Source organism: Lissotriton helveticus, chromosome 10, assembly GCF_964261635.1.
Source record: "Lissotriton helveticus chromosome 10, aLisHel1.1, whole genome shotgun sequence".
NCBI lineage: Eukaryota > Metazoa > Chordata > Amphibia > Caudata > Salamandridae > Lissotriton > Lissotriton helveticus.
In genome coordinates, this window is record NC_136071.1 from 991,503,419 (window position 1) to 991,522,815 (window position 19,397).

General features: G+C 44.0%; 1 protein-coding gene across 3 annotated transcripts in view; it reads right to left on the reverse strand.

Annotated features, from left to right (window-relative positions):
* LOC144784709 (ATP-dependent translocase ABCB1-like) overlaps positions 1 to 19,397 on the reverse strand; it is a 916,046-nt gene that overhangs the window by 41,140 nt on the left and 855,509 nt on the right. For all 3 annotated transcript variants that reach the window (XM_078663661.1, XM_078663660.1, XM_078663662.1), the window contains one exon: positions 19,076 to 19,282. In XM_078663661.1, coding sequence (XP_078519787.1) covers positions 19,076 to 19,282 — 207 coding nt within the window. The remainder of the gene's footprint in view (positions 1 to 19,075; positions 19,283 to 19,397) is intronic.

A 19,397-nucleotide genomic window follows, 5' to 3' on the forward strand; every position in this document is an offset into this window, starting at 1 on the left:
TCCCTGAGAGCTGGAAGCACGCCGAACTCAGCGCTCTTCTCAAGAAACCCAGAGCGGACCCCACCGACCTCAAGAACTACCGTCCCATCTCGCTCCTCCCGTTCCCGGCCAAAGTCATCGAGAAGACCGTCAACAAACAGCTGGCCGCCTTCCTCGAGACGAATGGATCCCTCGACCCCTCACAGTCGGGCTTCCGAGCGAACCACAGCACCGAGACCGCCCTCATCGCTGCCACCGATGACCTTCGGACTCTGATGGATAACGGAGAAACAGCGGCCCTCATCCTCCTGGACCTCTCCGCGGCTTTCGAAACTGTCTGCCACCGCACCCTAGTGCAGCGCCTCGGCAACATCGGAATCCAGGACAAGGCACTGGAATGGATCACCTCCTTCCTCGACGGAAGAACACAGAGAGTCCGCCTACCACCGTACAAGTCAGAGGCCACCAAAGTCATCTGCGGCGTCCCTCAAGGATCCTCACTGAGCCCCACCCTCTTCAACGTCTACATGAGCCCCCTCGCGGCCATCGCACGCCAACACAACCTCAACATCATCTCCTACGCCGACGACACCCAGCTGATCCTCTCCCTGACCAACGACCCCGCCACCGCCAGAGCCAACCTGCACGAAGGGATGAGAGATGTAGCCGAATAGATGACGACCAGCCGCCTGAAACTGAACTCGGACAAGACGGAGGTCCTCATCCTGGGCTCCTCGCCCTCCGCCTGGGACGACTCCTGGTGGCCCCCCGCCCTGGGCACCGCACCCAAACCGACGGACCACGCACGCAACCTGGGCTTCATCCTGGACTCCTCCCTCTCCATGACCAGACAAGTAAACGCCGTCTCCTCGTCTTGCTTCAACATCCTGCGCATGCTACGTAAGATCTTCCGGTGGATCCCCACCGAGACGCGGCAGACGGTCACCCAGGCCCTCGTCACCAGCCGACTGGACTACGGCAACGCCCTCTACGCCGGAACCACCGCCAAGCTCCAGAAGAGACTCCAGCGGATCCAGAACGCCTCGGCCAGACTCATCCTCGACATCCCCCGACGCAGCCACATCTCCGGACACCTGAAAGATCTGCACTGGCTCCCGGTCAACAAGAGAATCACCTTCCGTCTCCTCACCCACGCGCACAAAGCCCTACACGACCAAGGCCCGAGCTACCTCAACAACCGGATCAACTTCTACACTCCCAAGCACCTCCTCAGATCAACCAACCACGCCCTCGCCGCCGTCCCCCGCATCCGAAGAGCGACAACAGGAGGAAGGTCCTTCTCCTACCTGGCCGCCAAGACCTGGAACTCACTCCCGACCGACCTGCGCCTGACCCAAGACCACCTCTCCTTCAGGAAGAAGCTCAAGACCTGGCTGTTCGAGCAGTAACGGCACCCCCCCCCACCCAGCGCCTTGAGACCCTACGGGTGAGTAGTGCGCTCTATAAATGACCTGATTGATTGATTGATTGATTGTTAGGCCCAATGTCTTCGTAACCCGCGCCCAGGCATCCACTGTGCAGGTCACCGTGGTAGGCTGTGTATCCACATCACCGACTCGCCCCAGTACCATACCATCCAGCGGGAGGGGATGTGCAATCCATTCCTCAGCTGCTATCTGAGGCATAAACGGCGTGGGACGCATCCAATGATAGGCATATTGCGCTTGAGCACTCACATAATATACCTCGAAATCCGGGATATCAAACCCTCCTTTGTCATAAGGCAAGATTAACGTAGACCATGCTAATCGCGGTTGTTTGCCCCCCCAAAACAGTCTAAGCAGTTCCGTCCGAAGATGTTTAAAGAAATACGCGCCAGGGTGATAGGGAATATTTTGGAACAGATATAGAAAGCGCGGGAGTATCACCATTTTCACTAACGAGGCTCTACCCGCCATAGACAGGGGCAAGGACATCCACCTCGTAACATTGTTCGCCAGTTTGGTAATAGCGACACCATAATTAAGCCTAATCGTTTCCTCCCTATCAAGTGACACCACAATGCCCAAATAACGAAGGTCCGAGTCACACCACTCTAGGGGGTAGTCCAGCGGAAACCTCCCAACCGCTGCAGTGAGCCGGAAGAATTGAGACTTCCTCCAATTGATATGTATGCCAGAAATACCTCCAAAAGCAACGAGCTCTCGCAGTATCGAGTTGAGATTCGCCTGCGGATCCTTCACATATATCGTGACGTCATCCTCATACAGTGAGATCCCTATTTGGCGCTGAAAACAGTTAAACGCACTGTGTTTATGCAATTGCCGGATTCGACAAGCCAGCGGCTCTATGGCGATAGCAAATAAAAGTGGGGAAAGAGGACAGCCCTGTCTAGTCCCTCTCGTTATTGGCAGTTGAGGAGATAGCACACCATTCACAATCACTCTGGCAACAGGTCGGGTGTACAGCAGTTTCACCCACGAAATAAATATCCTAGGAAAGCCCATTCTACATAGAATGTCAATAAGATAATTCCACTCCAGAGAGTCGAACGCTTTCGTAGCATCCAAAAAAACTGCGGCAACAGGGAGGTCCGGAGCTATCGTCGGGATCAGAGAAAATAGAGTGCGAAGATTATGAGAGGTCGCGCGACCCGGTACAAAACCGGACTGATCCGGCAGTACGATAGTGGGCATAAGCAACGAGAGTCGTGTTGCCAGAACATTCGCCAGTATTTTTGCATCGCAATTAAGCAGCGATAGAGGACGGTATGAATCCGTGTCCAGGGGATCTTTGCCAGGCTTAAGTAGAGAGGTAATCGCCACCTCCCTAATGGATCCCGGCAGAACCCCTATCTCCAGGGACTCCTCAAAGACCTCCCTGAGTACCGGAGCCATTATAGCAACATAGCATTTGTAAAACTCGGCAGGGAGTCCGTCCAACCCTGTCGCCTTGCCATTATTCAGAGACGTAATGGCCTCTCTGATTTCCTCCACCTCAAGGGGTCTACCAAGAAATGCCCTGTGATCATCGGACAGGCAGCATAAAGCAAGATCGTCAAGGAACCCCCCATATCTGACCTCCCCCACCTGTTGTGTAGTGTATACTGTGTGTAGTGGTGCACAAAGACCTCCTGAATCTCCTTTGCATTCTGACATCGGGTGCCATCCCTCAGGACCAATTCCAACACCCCCGTATTAAATCGCGGGTGTCTTGTGAGTGCAGCAAGTACCTTCCCCGGTCTCTCACCCTCACAATATTGCCTCGCGGTCCAGTACTTCCCCCTGTGCTTCACCTCCCTGGCCGCCTCCTCCTCAAAGTCCGAAAGTTTGTCCCGAAACTGATGTCTGAGTTCTGGGTCAGTGCTGGTAAGCATTTTAGTTTCTAGATCTTTTAATTCAACCTCCAGTTTCTTGATGGTTTGAACAATAGTCTTGAGCACCCCACAGCTCTTGGAGATCGTAACTCCCCGGATCGTCACTTTAAACGCTTCCCAGATCGTTTCCACACTGTTCACCGTCCCCTTATTTCTGGGAAAAAACGCCTCTATTTCCTCCCCAAGCTCTGCCTTAAATATGGGATCCAACAGTGCTGAACGAAATTGTCTCCAGGGGGGTCGCGGCCTATGAAGCCCCGGAATCGATAGTGTAACCCGAACCGGGCAGTGATCCGAGTATGTTCTGGGAAGATGTTCCACCCTGTGTATCCCCACGACAAGCCCCCGTGACAAAAAGACATAATCCAACCGCGCCCATGTGCGAGCATGTGCCGTGAAGTGTGTGCCCTCTCTACCGTCTGGATGAGCATACCTCCAGCTATCTATCAGTCCTGCCTCCTCTAGAACGCCCCGTAACACATCCCTAGCTTGAGCGTTGTATTGATGGCTCCCGTCAGATCTATCCTCCACAGCTCTCAGTGCTAAGTTAAAATCCCCGCCCCACACAACATGCGTGGCCTCCACAGCTATGACATGACCCCATAGTGCAAGAAAAAAGGCAGGTGTATCCACATTTGGCGCATAGCAGTTCACAAATACCACAGTGTCCAACCCAAGTCTCCCCCACAAAATCACATACCGCCCATCAGGATCCACTCTCACCCCTAACTCCTGAAAAGGAAGCGTTTTCTTAATTAGCACAACAGTCCCACGCGCATAGGACGAGTATGATGAAAATTTCCTAACTGTGGCCCACTGCTTACCAAATTTAGGATCAACAGTTGGGCGCAAATGCGTCTCCTGCAGGAAAGCAATCTGTATTAGATGTCTATCTAAATATTGCAGCACATTCCTACACTTTCTGGCATCATTAAGCCCTCGCACATTCCAGGACATAATCGATATCTTATCTAGCGCACCATCAGCCATCATCCGTGCGAAGAGACCATCATCACAGACAGCACCACATGACAGCGTCGCCTCTCAGGCGAAGAACAGCGTAGTAGAATACCAGTATGCATCCTCATCCGTATCAGATCCACACCACAATCATCCCCGTCATCCCCCTCCCCCTGAACTCGAGAAACCCCACCCAACGCCAACCAAACGGTCAGAACCAGCAACAGTGCAAGCCCAATATAGACCATCCGGCTAACAGGTACAGCAATCCCGCCAAAAGACCCCCGACATCGCCCCCCTCCCCCCTCGTGGCAACGCCGGGGTCGAGCAGCGGGCATAGGACAGTTCCACAGCATATCAGCACATGCGAAGCCCTGTACGGCCTCAAGAACGTCAAATCCCTGGTCCAAAAAGGCATGCAGATTGAAAGCAAAGCAGCAAACAGTATGATGACAAACCACAGTCCCATGTGCCCATCGCACTTCAGTATCAGAGGAGCCCCCCCTCCACCCACCTGAACAACCCCAACCTGTCAGGACTACAAGCCCCCCCCACCCACACCAACATCCACCCAACAAAACATTTGCATAAGAAACTTCCAGTTCAATGGGGAATACCCTTCGGGGTGTAATCTAGAGGTGCACATGGCCGCCCCCCCATACCTCGCCATTGACCTTCACGTTCTAAGTATGCACGGCCCAGGCATGGGGGGGGGGGGGGGTGCCTGGAGTACATTACCATCGTAGTCCAATACTCCTCCAATGACCTTCGACAGCATCCAGTAGCCCCAGCCCGTAATTCCTCACAGTAGTATCCAACAGTACAAAGTCGAGAAAAAGTCAATTAAGGCGGTCACTGCGGTCCAGACCCTAAAAGTACAAGGTACAACAGTAGCCCAGGTGGTGGTAAGGATCATACATCTTCATCGGCCGAATGGAATCCCTCCTGCCCTCCTTCCTCGCGTCGTCTATCCGCAGCACGTTCCCTCCTGAGGCGTTTCACAAAGTCTTCCGCCTGTTGCGGGTTCGTAAAAAAATGTTGTTTCGCCTGATGTGTTACTCTCAGCTTTGCGGGATACAGCAGAGCATAGTCCACCTGCATCTCCCTGAGCTTCTTCTTAACATCAAGGAACGTGCGCCTCTGCTCCTGCACCACTGGCGTGAAGTCCGGGTAAATGGAGAAGGTGACCCCGTCATAGGAGAGCGTACGGGCAGTGCGGACTGCACGAAGAGCTGCGTCTCGGTCCCGATAGTTCAGGAGGCGCGCGATGATTGGGCACGGCGGGGTACCCGTGGACGGCCGTGGCCCGAGGGACCGGTGTGCCCGTTCCACAATAAATTGTTTAGAGAAGGCCTCCGCACCAATCGCGCCAATCAGGATCTTCTCCACATACGTCTCCATCTTCCCCACATTTGTCGTCTCCGGCACACCTACCACGCGTATATTGTTGCGCCGACTTCTGGCCTCCAACTCCTCATTCTTTGCAGCTATCACCCGTAGTACATTGTCCATTCTCGCCAGCTGCATCGTGTGGGTAGCCGCAGTATCATCATGGTCAGAAATACGCTGCTCCGCCGCCGTGATGCGCTCCTCATGTACGTCCAGTTTTTGCACCACCGCGTCCATCCGGGAAGACAATTTATCCACCTTGTCCACGATAGTAGCGAACCCCTGTCTCATTTCTTGTAGCATCTGCTGAAAGTCCGGGGCAACCGGTTGCGGAGCAGCATCAGTGACAGGCGGGGAGGATCTGGAGCCCCCGGAATCCTGCGCAAGTCGCGTTCCTCTCTTGGCCGCCATTGAATCAAAGGACAGCTTCGGCTGCCTGTTGTCCGGTTTACCCATGGCAATGCGCCCGTGTCCGTTCACAGCACCCACTGGGGGTAACAAGGATGTACGAGCTAACCAGTAGTCACACCGCGACGTAATCCAAAAGGGGCCCCTCCGCCCGTCACCGGTACAAACTGTTCGCAGAGGATTCAGGGCAGACCGTAGCTCGCAGGCACTAGCACCTCGCAGATGTGGCCCACAGGCCTCAGCGCACTCCGGCAGCAACAACAGCAGAAAGAGCCCAAGTAATAGCAGAAGACCCTCGTGTCCGCACACTCCCTGCAGTAGAGGAGGCCTACCAGCACTGTGGATTCGCATGAAATCCCGAAGTATGTTAAGTTACATCCATAGGCCGTTCCACAGGCGGTGTAGAGGATCACCACAGCGCCAGTAGCAGTGTCACCCAGTCACCAGCGCCTCTCACAGCAGGCCCAGCAGTCAAGGCAGTGCCCCGTAGTAGAGACACAACACCCCCAGGTGAGGCGAAAGGTAGAATGTACATAAACAGCGCATTATGGAAGAGTTCCCGCTGCACAGCTGCATCACCCCTCCAGCGCCGGCATTTGCAGCATAATACGTCTCCCTCCGAGGCGAGCCTCCCCGGGCTCACGTAATCTGTAGTGACAATGGCGCCAAAACAAGACAGATCCGCATCAGCAGTACACCCGGAGGATGTACACAGAAAATCACCCCAGTGCAGCTCCGGTCTCCGTAGGTCTAATGGCACACCTCCGAGGCGGAGAAGGATCGTGATCAGACAGGGGCACGAGCAGGTAAGGAACCCCGCCACACCCGTCCACACAATGGCCGCCCTCTGACACAGCCGCCGGCCTCTACGCCAGCAACGTACCTCTTCAGCCTGTAACCACGGCAGTTATCTCATCGGATCTCCGAGTGTCCCGAGTGAGCTCCGGACCGCCGTTCCCTCACTCCGGCAGCGAGTCCAGCAGAGTAGCACCGCACCGGGAGAACCCGCCGGTAGGCGTGCGTCAGGGCCCTCCCACCTCGTGGTGCGCCGCGGGCTCAGGTAGTGTGGAGAGCAGGCCAGCTGCGCTAGTCTCCTCCAGGGCACCCGTCGGGGATATCTTCACCCGGGCATAACTTCGGCCAGGAGCAGGGGAATCACATATAATTAGGACCGAGGATGTAACATGGTGGCCCCTTCAAGGATCCAGGGTCAGAAGAAGAGCAGGCGATGGAAAAGCAGGATAATTTAGCGGATTATAACTCCAGGCTGCAGGAGCCTCACAGAAGTGCGGCCATGCTGCTAGTGCGCCCTCTAGCACCCCTCCCTCTTACTGTATATGTATTGCACTCAGTTGCCCTTCTGATGACGAGACCCCAAAATACAGCATTTGACAAATAACAGGCTGACAAGGTATGAACAGGTGCTTCTTGCTGCTGAAAATTCTACTCTGAAGCGGTGTTCTGTGTTAAATCCTGCTACCTTATTACCTATTCCAAATGCTGATAGGGAAGAATGTGAAGTCTATGACTGTCTGGCTGTCAATGAGCTTTGCACAAAACTAAGACATGACATTGTCGATGAGCCATTGTCTGATCCTGATCATGTCCTTATTGTTGATGGCTCATGCATATGAGATAATGAAGGAAATCTGGGAGAAGCGTTTGCTGTCTGTACCACCTCTGGATGGGGAAAGCTGCTTGGTACAGGGAGTACCCTGATGGAGTTGAACACTACTGTGCTTTTCATGCATATGTTTTCAATTAGGAATATACTGGCAAGAGTACAGAGCAGGCCGAACTCAACATGATGCCAGCACCTGCCGACACATGGGCTGAAGTGAGGCATTTACAAATGGAGGTCACAGAGGAGGAACAAGCAGGTTGAATCAGAACAGGTTGTGAGAAGGGGATGGGTGACATTTGGGAGCCAGCTGATGGCAGGGCAGCATTACCAGATTGTTTTTTACATCTAATGGCGAGGCAGATTCAAGGAGCAACCCACATAGGAAGGGATACAATGGTGAGATTGTTCAGACAGACTTGGTTCTATCCAGGGTTTTGGGTATTTTCAAAAGCTGGCTGTCATTGGTGTGTACTGGGAAGACGACTGTTGTTGCTTTGAGCCACATTGTCAGATCAGGGGGTCCTTTTAATTGGATTTAACTGGATTTTGTTGAGATGCCTGTGTGTAATGGATTGACATATATTCTGGTTGTTGTGTACATCTTTTCTCGAAGAGTCAACGCCTACCCGATTAAGAGATGTGACAGCCTCACAGTAGCTACGTTTTTGTTGAGGGAACTCATTTCTAGATTTGAATTTCCAACTACATTGGAGTTGGATAGAGGAACACATTTCCAAAGTGAAGTTATGATGTTGCTGGGCACTGCCTTGAACGTGTATCGAAGACTGCATTGTAGCTACAGGCAGAGACATCAGGAATAGTGGAGCAGGTCAACTACCTTTAGTGCTATGGGTCTGCACAGCATTCCTGACAGGAGGACTGGGTTGTCACCCCATGAGATACTTATGGGAAGAGCAATTTGTTTGCCTGCCGTGCCTGCTACAGCGTTAGTGAACATCACAAGTGATTTGGTCCTTGAGTACTGTGAAGGATTGGCTGACATGGTCCTTTCGGTGTCCCATCAAGTTAAAACAGAGACTACAAACACGGAAAAGGATCTCTGCCATGACCTATACCCAGGAAATTGGATTCTCATCAGAAAGCACATGAAAAATAATTGTTTTGCTTCTTGTTGGCCTGGGAATATCAAGTGATACTGGTGACTACAACTGCTGTGAAGTGTGGAGGAGTGCCAAATTGGGTCCAAGCCTCTCACATCCGACAAGTCTTAGGTGCTTCTGAAAAAACAGCTCCTCTCCCAGAAGAACTTCCAGCCATGACTGAAGGGTCACAGGAGGGGACAAACCAAGCTGTACAGGTACATGAAGAGGCTAGATACACACTAAGTTGATCTGAGGGGGGTCAAGCTTCACAAGACCCTGGTATAGACAGGGAGACAGTAACATTGTGAATGACAGAGAGTCTGACTCAGTGGAAGAGACTGGTTTGACACATGGTTGTATGCAATTGAGGAAGAAAGATGCTTCAGATGAGACCTGGCCTGTGACACAGAGAAAAGGAACCTGGGACTTGCATCAGAAATAGAAATTGCACCAATAAGTGAATCTTCAGAGTCTGATCTAAGTGAGAATGAATACACAGAAAGTGCGAGAAGATGCAGTAGAGCTCCAGTGCCATGTCAGAGATATTCCTCTCCTGAGTGGACAAACGTGGTTGCAAATGCCAGGGGAGTGAGGTCTGAGGTTTAGGTGCAAATTGTCGAGATCTTGTGGAGAGTTCCTGAGACTGAAGCAAATGCACTTCTCTTGTTAACTGTTCCTTTCCCACCAAGGATAAGCGGCTGACTCTGTTTTTGGAAGACATTCAATTACCAAGTTTTGGAGCACCACAGTCTCCTCAAGAGATTGCTACACTGAGAGCTGAAGTGTTACAAAGTGTTATTGCAGAGATTGGCACTGACCTAGTAAGGGATGTGAATTGACCTTTGAATTGTAAATAATTGGTCTCAAGAAGATAACCTAAGCCCAAGTGGAAAAAGAAAGAGGGCAAGGGAGGTCTTCTTAGTTGTGTAAATACTGTAAAGTAGAGGCTGTTGGAACAAACTTTTCAAGACTTCAAAAAGAAGTTGCTTGAGAACTTTAGCACAAGTGGATAGAGGCGGAGAAAAGAGACTCTGCTTGTTCATCCTCTTTTGAACTGTGACCTGAGCTACTCTAAAGCAGAGTCTGGAAAATTGAATTGTAGGCCCAAATGTATTACAGGTACACTCACTGTAGGGGTAATTATAGAAATAGGCATAGTTATTATAGAGTCAATATTAATTTAACCTCAAACCAAAAAACATTGGGTGGGGGTACATGGGACATCCACACCTACAACTGCTGTCTCAAAGAGGGTATATGAGGATCTGAGAAAGGCTTAATAGAACAAACTAGTCACTTTCTTCATCAAGACCTATCCAAGGGTGATTATACATTTAAAGCTTATGCTAAGTTGGTGTCGAAGAAAGTATACACTATGCATGTGAGAGATTGCTATGGGTGTATGCAATTACCTGCCTCGGTCATGGAGGGAATACAATATCATCACTTACCCTTGACTTATGATATTAGTTGTAGCTTACTCTTTAGTGTGTTTTCTGGAAAAGCCTATTATGAAAACTACTTTTGTTTTGGAGGCTTTCCAACCGACATCGTAATTGCTCCCTAAATCTACCAGTGACACAGTTGTAGAGAGGCACACAAATAGCTCTTATGTTGTGTTTTCAGAGTATTGAGACACTGTATGTACTTTTACACTTTGGTTGATGTTTATTTTAAAATGTACTACAAAAGGCATAAAGAGTTCTTTTACAGTGTAAAAGTTAGAACTGTGATATGGTTCAGTGTTTACATAAAATATCGAGTTGCAAATATCAAGACAAGAATATGGGTTTAAAATATAGTGGCATGGAAATATTGTTGTCAAGAATATCAATTTGAAGGTAAGTAATATAGATTTTTTTAAACTAGAAGTCATTAATATTGTTTGCAAAAACATAGTTGTTAAAATATATTTTTGACTTAGCCTTATGTATTTTAGTGTTTATTTTAAATGTATGTGTTGTAACAAAGTATTGTTTATGTTTGCAATATATGTATTACATTTTTAGTAGTTATTACATTTAATTTGAATACATTTTGGGGTCGATTCCGATCCAGTAAAAAGCGCTCCGAATTGCCGTTCGGAGCGTTTTTCCCGTACGAATCGTACCCTGCAACGTCCCCTGTACGTACGACGAAGTACGATCCGTACCAGGAGCTGGACTCCGTACGAATCGTACAGGGACCGTACGAATCAAATCCCCGTACGAATCTCCCTCGGAACCCGCTGTACGCGACATCTGTCTGGTTCGCGGCTGCTTTTTCCGAACTGGCAAGTACGATTCGTGGTGGGTACGCACCGTACGACCCTTTTTCTACGGGAGCTGAAAACAGCCGTAAAAGCAGAGTTCGCCCCGAAACAGGTACGGGACAGCCCCCCCCTGCGATCACCGGGTGTACGCACCATACCCCGCGATCGTGGGGTGTACGCACCGTACCCTATGTACGCTGGGTGTACAGTGCGTACCCCATGTCCGCTGGGTGTACGGTGCGTACCACCCATGATCGCAGGGGTACGGTGCGTGCCCCTACAATCATGGAGGGGTACGCACCGTACGGTGTGTATGTGAATGTGCGCTTTTCCGTACGAATCGCCCTTACCTGACGTGGACCGTACAAATCGCGTCCTGATACCCCGGTCCGGATCGTACTCATCGAGTCGTACGGTGTGTGTACGAGTCGTACGGAAACGGCTCCGGATGCGAATCGTACGGACGAGAATTTTACCGGATCAGAATCGGCCCCTTTGTGTTTTTAGTCCCAGAGCGGGCTGTGGGTTTATAGGGGAATAGGGTGGATAGTAATTTAATTATTATATATTAATGATTATTTTTTATTTAATATTATTTGTTTGTGTTTATTGTGCTTTGAATTTTTCTAGGTAAATTTTATGTGTTTATAGGGTTAAAGCGTGGGAAGTAATACATTTAATTAATTATTAGTTGGTAATTAATATTAATTAATTAATTGATAATTATGTTAATTAGGTACATCTTTTAGGTGTGGATTGTGTGGTTATAGGGGTTAAGGGTTTGAAATAATGTATTTTTTAATTAATAATTAGTTGATAGACAATAATTATTTAATTAATACTTTTGTTAATTGTGTAATTGTTTTTAAAGTGGGGTTATAGAGTGGGAAGTAATTTATTTTTAACTAATTAGTTAGTTAATTACTATTAATTAATTGATAATTCTGTTAATTGTGTAATTTTTTTAGGTGCGGGTTGTCGGGTTTTAGGGGTAATGGGTGAGAAGTAATTTATTTTTAATTAATTCGATGATAATTAATATCAATTGATAATTAGGTTAATTGTTTATTTACATATGTTAGGTGCTGGTTTTGTGTTTATGGGGGTAAAGGTTGGGGAGTACATTATTTGTAATTACTTTTTAATTAATTGTTAAATAATATTCGTTATTTATTTGAAAATATATTTTAATTGTATAATTAATCTTTTCTAAGTTTAATTTTAGGTGTGGGTTGTGAGGAATATAGGGGTAAAGGGTGAGAAGCTAAGTAGGTTAAATGATTAATATTTGGTTTCTTATTAATATGTGTTTAATTGAATATTAATCATGTTAATTGTGCAAATACAATTATTTTTCTTTAGATGTTAGATATAGGTTTTGTAGGGTCATGGGGTGGGAAATAAATGTATTTTAGCAATTAATAATTCTTTTTTAATTAATATTACTTGTTAATGTAATAAGTATGTTAATTGTGTAAATAATTTGGTTTTATATGTTATGAGTGTGTTGTGTGCTTTGTGTGGATTTATTGAGGGTAGTATATTATTCATAATTAATTAATAGTTAATATTTCATGAAAATGTGTTTGTTGATGAAGATTTATATTAATAGTGTAAAGAATGTATTAGGTCCAGGTTGTGAATGTTGTGGTATTATAGGGTGGGAAGTAACTAAACTAAATGTATTGAGCATTTAATGTATTTGTTAATGAATCCTTTCTAAGTAAAAATATGTATTTGTATGAGAAATTCTTTTTGTATTTTATTTATTATAATATTTGTAGACTTTTGTGATGTGTATTTAAGATTATGATATGTTTTCATTTTTTATTTTGTTTATTATTAAATATATTTTACTTTATTTTTCAACATATTTATGTTTCTTTTTTAACTTTGTTATTCAAATAATTTTATTTTGTTGAAGATATTTTGTTTGTTTCAAAATTTTGAACAGACTGAAGTGGGAATCGTACATTTTACCTTTCCGCTTTCCAACACTTTCTCTTCAGTTGTACTGAGTGGAGCGGGAATAGTAAATTGTACCCCTCCGCAATACAACACTTTCCCTATTGCTGCACTTTTTGGGTGAGAATAGTAAATTTTAGCCCTCCGCAACCCAAAACTTTACCTACTGTTGTAGTGACTGGAGTGGGAATAGTACATTTTACCCCCCTGCTATCAAACAATTTCCCTAGTGTTGCACTTATTGAAGTGGGAATAGTACATTTTATCCCTAGGCCATCCAACACTTTCTCTACAGTTACAATTATTGGAATGGAAATCGTAAATGTTACCCCTCCGCAATCTAACACTTTCCATACTGTTGTAGTGATTGGAGTGAGAATAGTAAATTTATCCCTTCACACTCCAACAGTTTTTCTACTGATGTGCTAGCTGGAATGGGTGCAGTAAATATTACTTATCCGCAATCCAACGCTTTTGCTACTGTTGCATTTATTGGAGAGAGATTTGTACATTTTAACCAGTTTTATTATTTTTTCATTGTGCAACGTGGGAGTAGTACATTTTTTATATATTGATTTTAACAGGTTGCATAGTTTGGTAAAAATTGTAGTAGGAACAGTATATGTATTCATTTTATGTGTTATAGTGTATTTTATAATGTTATAATTTATATAATGTTTTTGTATATTTAAAATTATAATTTTTTTAATTATTAATATTTTTAGTGTGTAAAATAAATGTAGCTATTTTTTATTATAACGTTTTTTTAAAGATTCTAGGTTAGTGTTTACTTTTACATTTACTCATTTTTAAATGATTTCTTAATTATACGATTAATTCCAATTTCTAGTTTATTAACTTTTTTTGTAAGTAGATATATGTAAATATATTTTAATTATTATATATCTGTGTTTCACTTTTGTTAATTAAGTTTATTTCCTATCCTTTGTAAGATATATTAAATATGTTTTATTTTAAATCATAATGAATGTTACTATTAAATATATCTAATATTAAATGTGTTTTATATATATATATATATATATATATATATATATATATATATATATATATATATATATATAAATATATATGATATAGAATTGATATTTTATACAAGTTATGACATCTTTTTTTTCTATATATTTTTGTACTTGCCGTTAGTAGGATGTCGATATTTTGATTGTCAATATTTTGTCAGTGTGCCATATGGTGCAGCCCTGTAGTAGAAGAGGGTGATCTATTAATAACATGTAAGTAATAAATCAAGTTTTATGTTTTGGTTTGGGATTGGTACATTGAAGTAAGTGCTTGTAGTTATGTTTATAGATTCATTTGTAGATTTAAAACTGCAACATGACAAAACGTATTTTTTTGTTGTCTGTAAGCCAGTAGTAAAGTAGCTGGTACATGGGCTAGAACAAAAGTTATTACAGAACAATAACCGCATACCTGCAGAAAGATTGCTACAAAAGCTCGGAGGGAAAAAGAAAAGCAGCAAGTACAGAATCTATGGAAAACTGAGACTCAAAAGGAGCAAAATGAAAAAAAAATGGTGAACGAAAAAAGAGCTATTGGTAAAAGGACAAACTCATTTTTAAAAACTTTATGTGAACATTTCCAAAGATTATGAAATTATGAAACTAAAATACAAACTATGAGAAAGAATACCAATGGGAAAAATGTATATAACAAGAACAGGATAGAATGTAACGTAGATGTATACACATTAACCAGGAGACAGAAGCAGTTTAAGGAAATCACAGCTAGGATGTTTCGTAGTATAGGAGTTATGAATCTACTGAGAAATATTAAGTATAGAAGAAGGAGAAATGCAGTGAAACAGAAAGAACGAGATGAGTGAGTAGGTGATAAGGCCTTTGATTATAAGGATGAAGTTTGTTATTTTCATCATAATTAGAATGAAGACTCTTGACCAAATGATGTTGTACTTGAGAAAACAAAACCAGAAAAAAAGGATTAATTAATAAAAGTTACTTTTGTACCGTTTTTAGTGGAGACTGCATACATACGTCTAGTACAGAATTTTTTTTCTTTAAGGAAGAAAGCTATGTCCAGGATAATAGATTAGTTCATGCTATTAATTACAGAGGACGATTTTATGAAATGATGAATAATACTCCTATATCGAAACAGGTGATGGCACCTATAAATGTAGAAGAAGATATTGGAGAACAGGTACAGGGAAGTCTGAGTCAGACACCTGTACACCTCTATAGAAATGGAATTGTAGTAGTGTTTGCAGTAATCAACATCGATTGATGTATTAAGGACATTTCTACATACCTTTCCAAGGTGAAGTTTAAAACAGAAAAACAATACTTTACAAGGATTGGATTCTTCCAAGATGAGAAAGCATACAAATTTGCAGGGACACTCGCTAGTTTGTTTATTAAACAAAGTGTGCCAAAGCACCTTTCATAATTTTAAGATGTTAGCTGTACGCCACTCAACAATGCAGACTTTAGTTAAGAGGCTGTACTATGTGAAAACTCCTTCTTTATGTTTAGGAGAAATAAATAGAGCAATTTTGCATGGAACTGTGGCAGACATAGAAAAGGTTTGTGGTGATGTGCAGTTTTGTTTCTTTAGTCCTGAGTAGGATTATAGGGAGAAGAGTTGTTAAGAGGAGGAGTTGCACATGTTTTGAAAATGAGATTACAAAATTGAACACACAGGGGCTCATTATGATGACGGGCGGACTTAGTCCGCCCGCCATCATACAGGGACCCGGGACCACCCGCCATAAGGGCGGGAGTTCCGATCAGGGCATTAGGATGCGCCCGCCACACAGGCGGGCGCATCATGTATATGTACCATTGCGGCGGGTGAAGCAGAAATCTCCACCCGACGCAATGGTGAAAGTGCAAGTTGTGCTTTTCTAAGCGCGACATGACAGGCACCGCGTGGTGCCTGCCATGTTGCAATTAGAAATGCCGGGGGGTACCATAGGTACCCCCCATGTGCACCCCCAAGCCACGGACTCCCAGGGGGCCCACAAGGGGCCCCAGCAGGGAGTCTCCGCATGCCTTTCAAAAGCATCAGCAAAAGCCCATTGTAATATGGCGGGCGGTGTCTAACAGACACCGCCTCAATATTAATCATTTTCCGCCCCGGCCGCAAGGCGACCGGGGCGGAAAACAGGAGGGCGGGGTCCCCTTCGCCATCCTAATATGGCGGGGAGGAATTGGGCAATAGATGTCGGGCTGATTTCCTCCGCCAGGTTGGCGGTGGCCACCGCCAACCTGGTAGAGGAAAACCGCCCGACATCGTAATGGACCCCAAAGTGTAGTCCAAAAAAACATGTTGTTAATGCACTTACTAGAAGATATAAACACAGACTATTGACTTCTATGTAAATAGTGATAAAGTAAATAATGATAACTGGTAAAAGTTAGATCTGTATTTATTGTTAGAGGAACACTTTGACTTGTCTATACAGCAAGTTATATGCAAGTAGTGTTACAATAAACTAGAAGATAATAAAATGAACAAGACATAGATATTAGATACTGATTTTGTAAGACAATAAAATGCCTGCTAATGTAGCAAAACTATGAAGGGACAAAAAAAAACCCAACATTTAGGATTCCTTGCAGCAATTTGAAGGGCCGTTAGGGACTGCTCTCCAGCACTCACTAAAACTCCACAATCCATGCAGTATGATGCCATCTGGGAAAACTGTGGAGTCAAATCTTAAAGTTGAGATTGTACCTCTAATTGGACTCTCTGCCCCAGTGTTGTTGTGGCTGCTATTGAAGTTGAGTCCTTCAGCCTTGCGTTGCTTTCTTGTTGCTTTTACACCATTGCTTTGATGTGTTTATGGATGGTAAAGCATTGATGTAGTCCTGCAAGAATATTTTTATTTGTACCCTTTGACATCTTAAACATGATAGATAAATGGGCATGTTCCTATGGTTTTAGTTGAAAAGTATATTATTCAATGACATTGCATTATTTCCTAGAGACAACATTTTCTGTTTTGTTTTTTAATTTATAATTTTTAGTGGTTTTGTAAAGTTGTAAAATGTTTTTGTTCTACGGTAAAAATAATGGCAACTGGGCCTGGAAGAATTTAAAACATATGCACTGAGAAATGTGCAAAAATGTAAAAGGGGAAAAAATAGCATTGTGAATAGCTGTAACATGCTGCTCACCGAAAGTTATAACTACACTACAGTCCATGTAATACGTGGCCATTCTTGATAACTCTGGAGCAATATCTGCTGCAGTAGTCTGCACCTCTAAAGGAACTTTTAGATTGGGAATAGTTATTGTTGGTGCCAATAATGTAGATGGTCCTCCAGCTTCCTTCTACTTGACTGTCAGTTAGAGATGTTTTCTATGTTAGGATTTAAGATGATCAACCATGGGCGTGATCCCACATGAATATTTTTTATTCATCTCTCTAGAGTGGATCTTTTCTTACAGCGTGCATTGTATTAGTTTTGGAGCAGTTTTTGATTCCAAGTGAGTTTAGGTAAAAATGGGTAGTTTTATGGGTGTTTGTAGTTATGTTCTATTTGTGAGTTCAGATGTTGAAAGTTATTTTTTTTAATTGTTTTATTAAATGTGTTGTTAAAGTTAAACAATTATGTTACTATACAGCTAGACTCAAACTTTGTGGAAAATATGTTTAAATATCTCTTATATTTTGTCATTTGTACTTTTGACAGTGTTGCCGTGAAGAAGGAAAATATTTTTTTGATTTAGTTATTACAACAAATGTATACAAAGGGGAAAGTTAAATTAGTATCTTACTAAATATCTACACTGAAACTTTTTGAAAAATATGGGTATGTATGTGTGTTACAATTTGTCAAAAACACCCAGTATTCAAAGTGTGTTCTTGATAATGGCACTCATAGAATCATACATGCACTAACTGTGCAATCATCAAGAATGTCCTATCTCCACCACTCTGCAACGTTCCTACTAGGCATAGTACTAGTTGGGGAATGAAGCCCCCGGCTACTAAGCCTCTAGGGGCCAAATACCCCTCCTGTTACCTCCAGCAAGTCCCACCCAGTCCGTTTGCTAATAGGTCTTCGGAGGCCATGCCCCCTTTCTGCACCACTCTGCGAACGTGTCTCCTGGCACAGTACCAGCTGGGGAATAAAGTTTTCAGGAACATTATTGTTCGCTCAGATTTCACAGGTACAAAACCAGAGAAATTCAGCAGTTATAGTTACCTGAGCTAACTATAACTTTTGCCCCTGCAATGCACTGCTTATCACCTCACATATTACATCACTCATGACATGGTCAATGACATCACTGATAACATCACTGCTGGCATATCAAATGACATCACAGATTACATCACTGATGACATCATCCACAAAATCACTAACACCCCCACTCACACCCCAATAGAATCTTTCATGAGCTGCTCCCACCTAACCATTCATAAACCCATTCACAGATCCATACCAGAACTTACACAACCAATCACTGATTCATAGATCAGTACACACATCCACTCAATCATCCATGCGGCCACTCATACACCCACTCACTCACTAATACTGCCACTGACATATTCACTCATACACACATACAACCACTCACACACTGAGACAGTCATAGAGCTACTCGCACACCTACTCACTCACCCATACAGTCAATCACACAGCCACTTACTTACCCATACAGTCATGCACCTATTGAATCATCCATACAGGCACTTATATTGAATCACCAATACACCTTGGTATATCTATTTAACACTCAAACTTTCTTTTAAAAAGGCACAATTACTGGATGATGTCATCAGTGTTGTAAGTGGTGATGTTATGAGTATTATCATCATTGATGTTGTTTGTGATGTCATCAATACACAGAAGGGGAGATTCCAGATATGGTTTATGGAGCAAATCTTAACCGATAAATTAGAGTGGTTTCATGCATTTGGGACAGAACCATAACTCAGTTTTCCAAGCGAAATACATATCATACTATTCATTTATTGCTACATAATAAAAATACAATTCATTTATTGCTACAAACAGTATGTTTAATAAAAAAGATATATTTACCTCAGGAAGGGTTTCAATAAAATCATGAATATTTGCGGCTTTGGCTGCCTCTTCAATCTCCTCCTCACTAACAATTCTGCTGTTGTCACCGTACTGAATATTTTCAGCAATGCTGCAGTCAAATAGGACAGGTTCTTGAGATACAATACCCAACTGTGACCTGAACCACTGCACATTTAAGGATTTTGTATCAATTCCATCTGCAAGCTGCATGGATAAAAGCAGAAGTGTGTTTTAGGCAAACTGGTTTTTGAAAGAAACACAAGTAGTATAATAAAATAAATTAATGGTGATTAAACATGAAAGAAGAAATATTGCATTC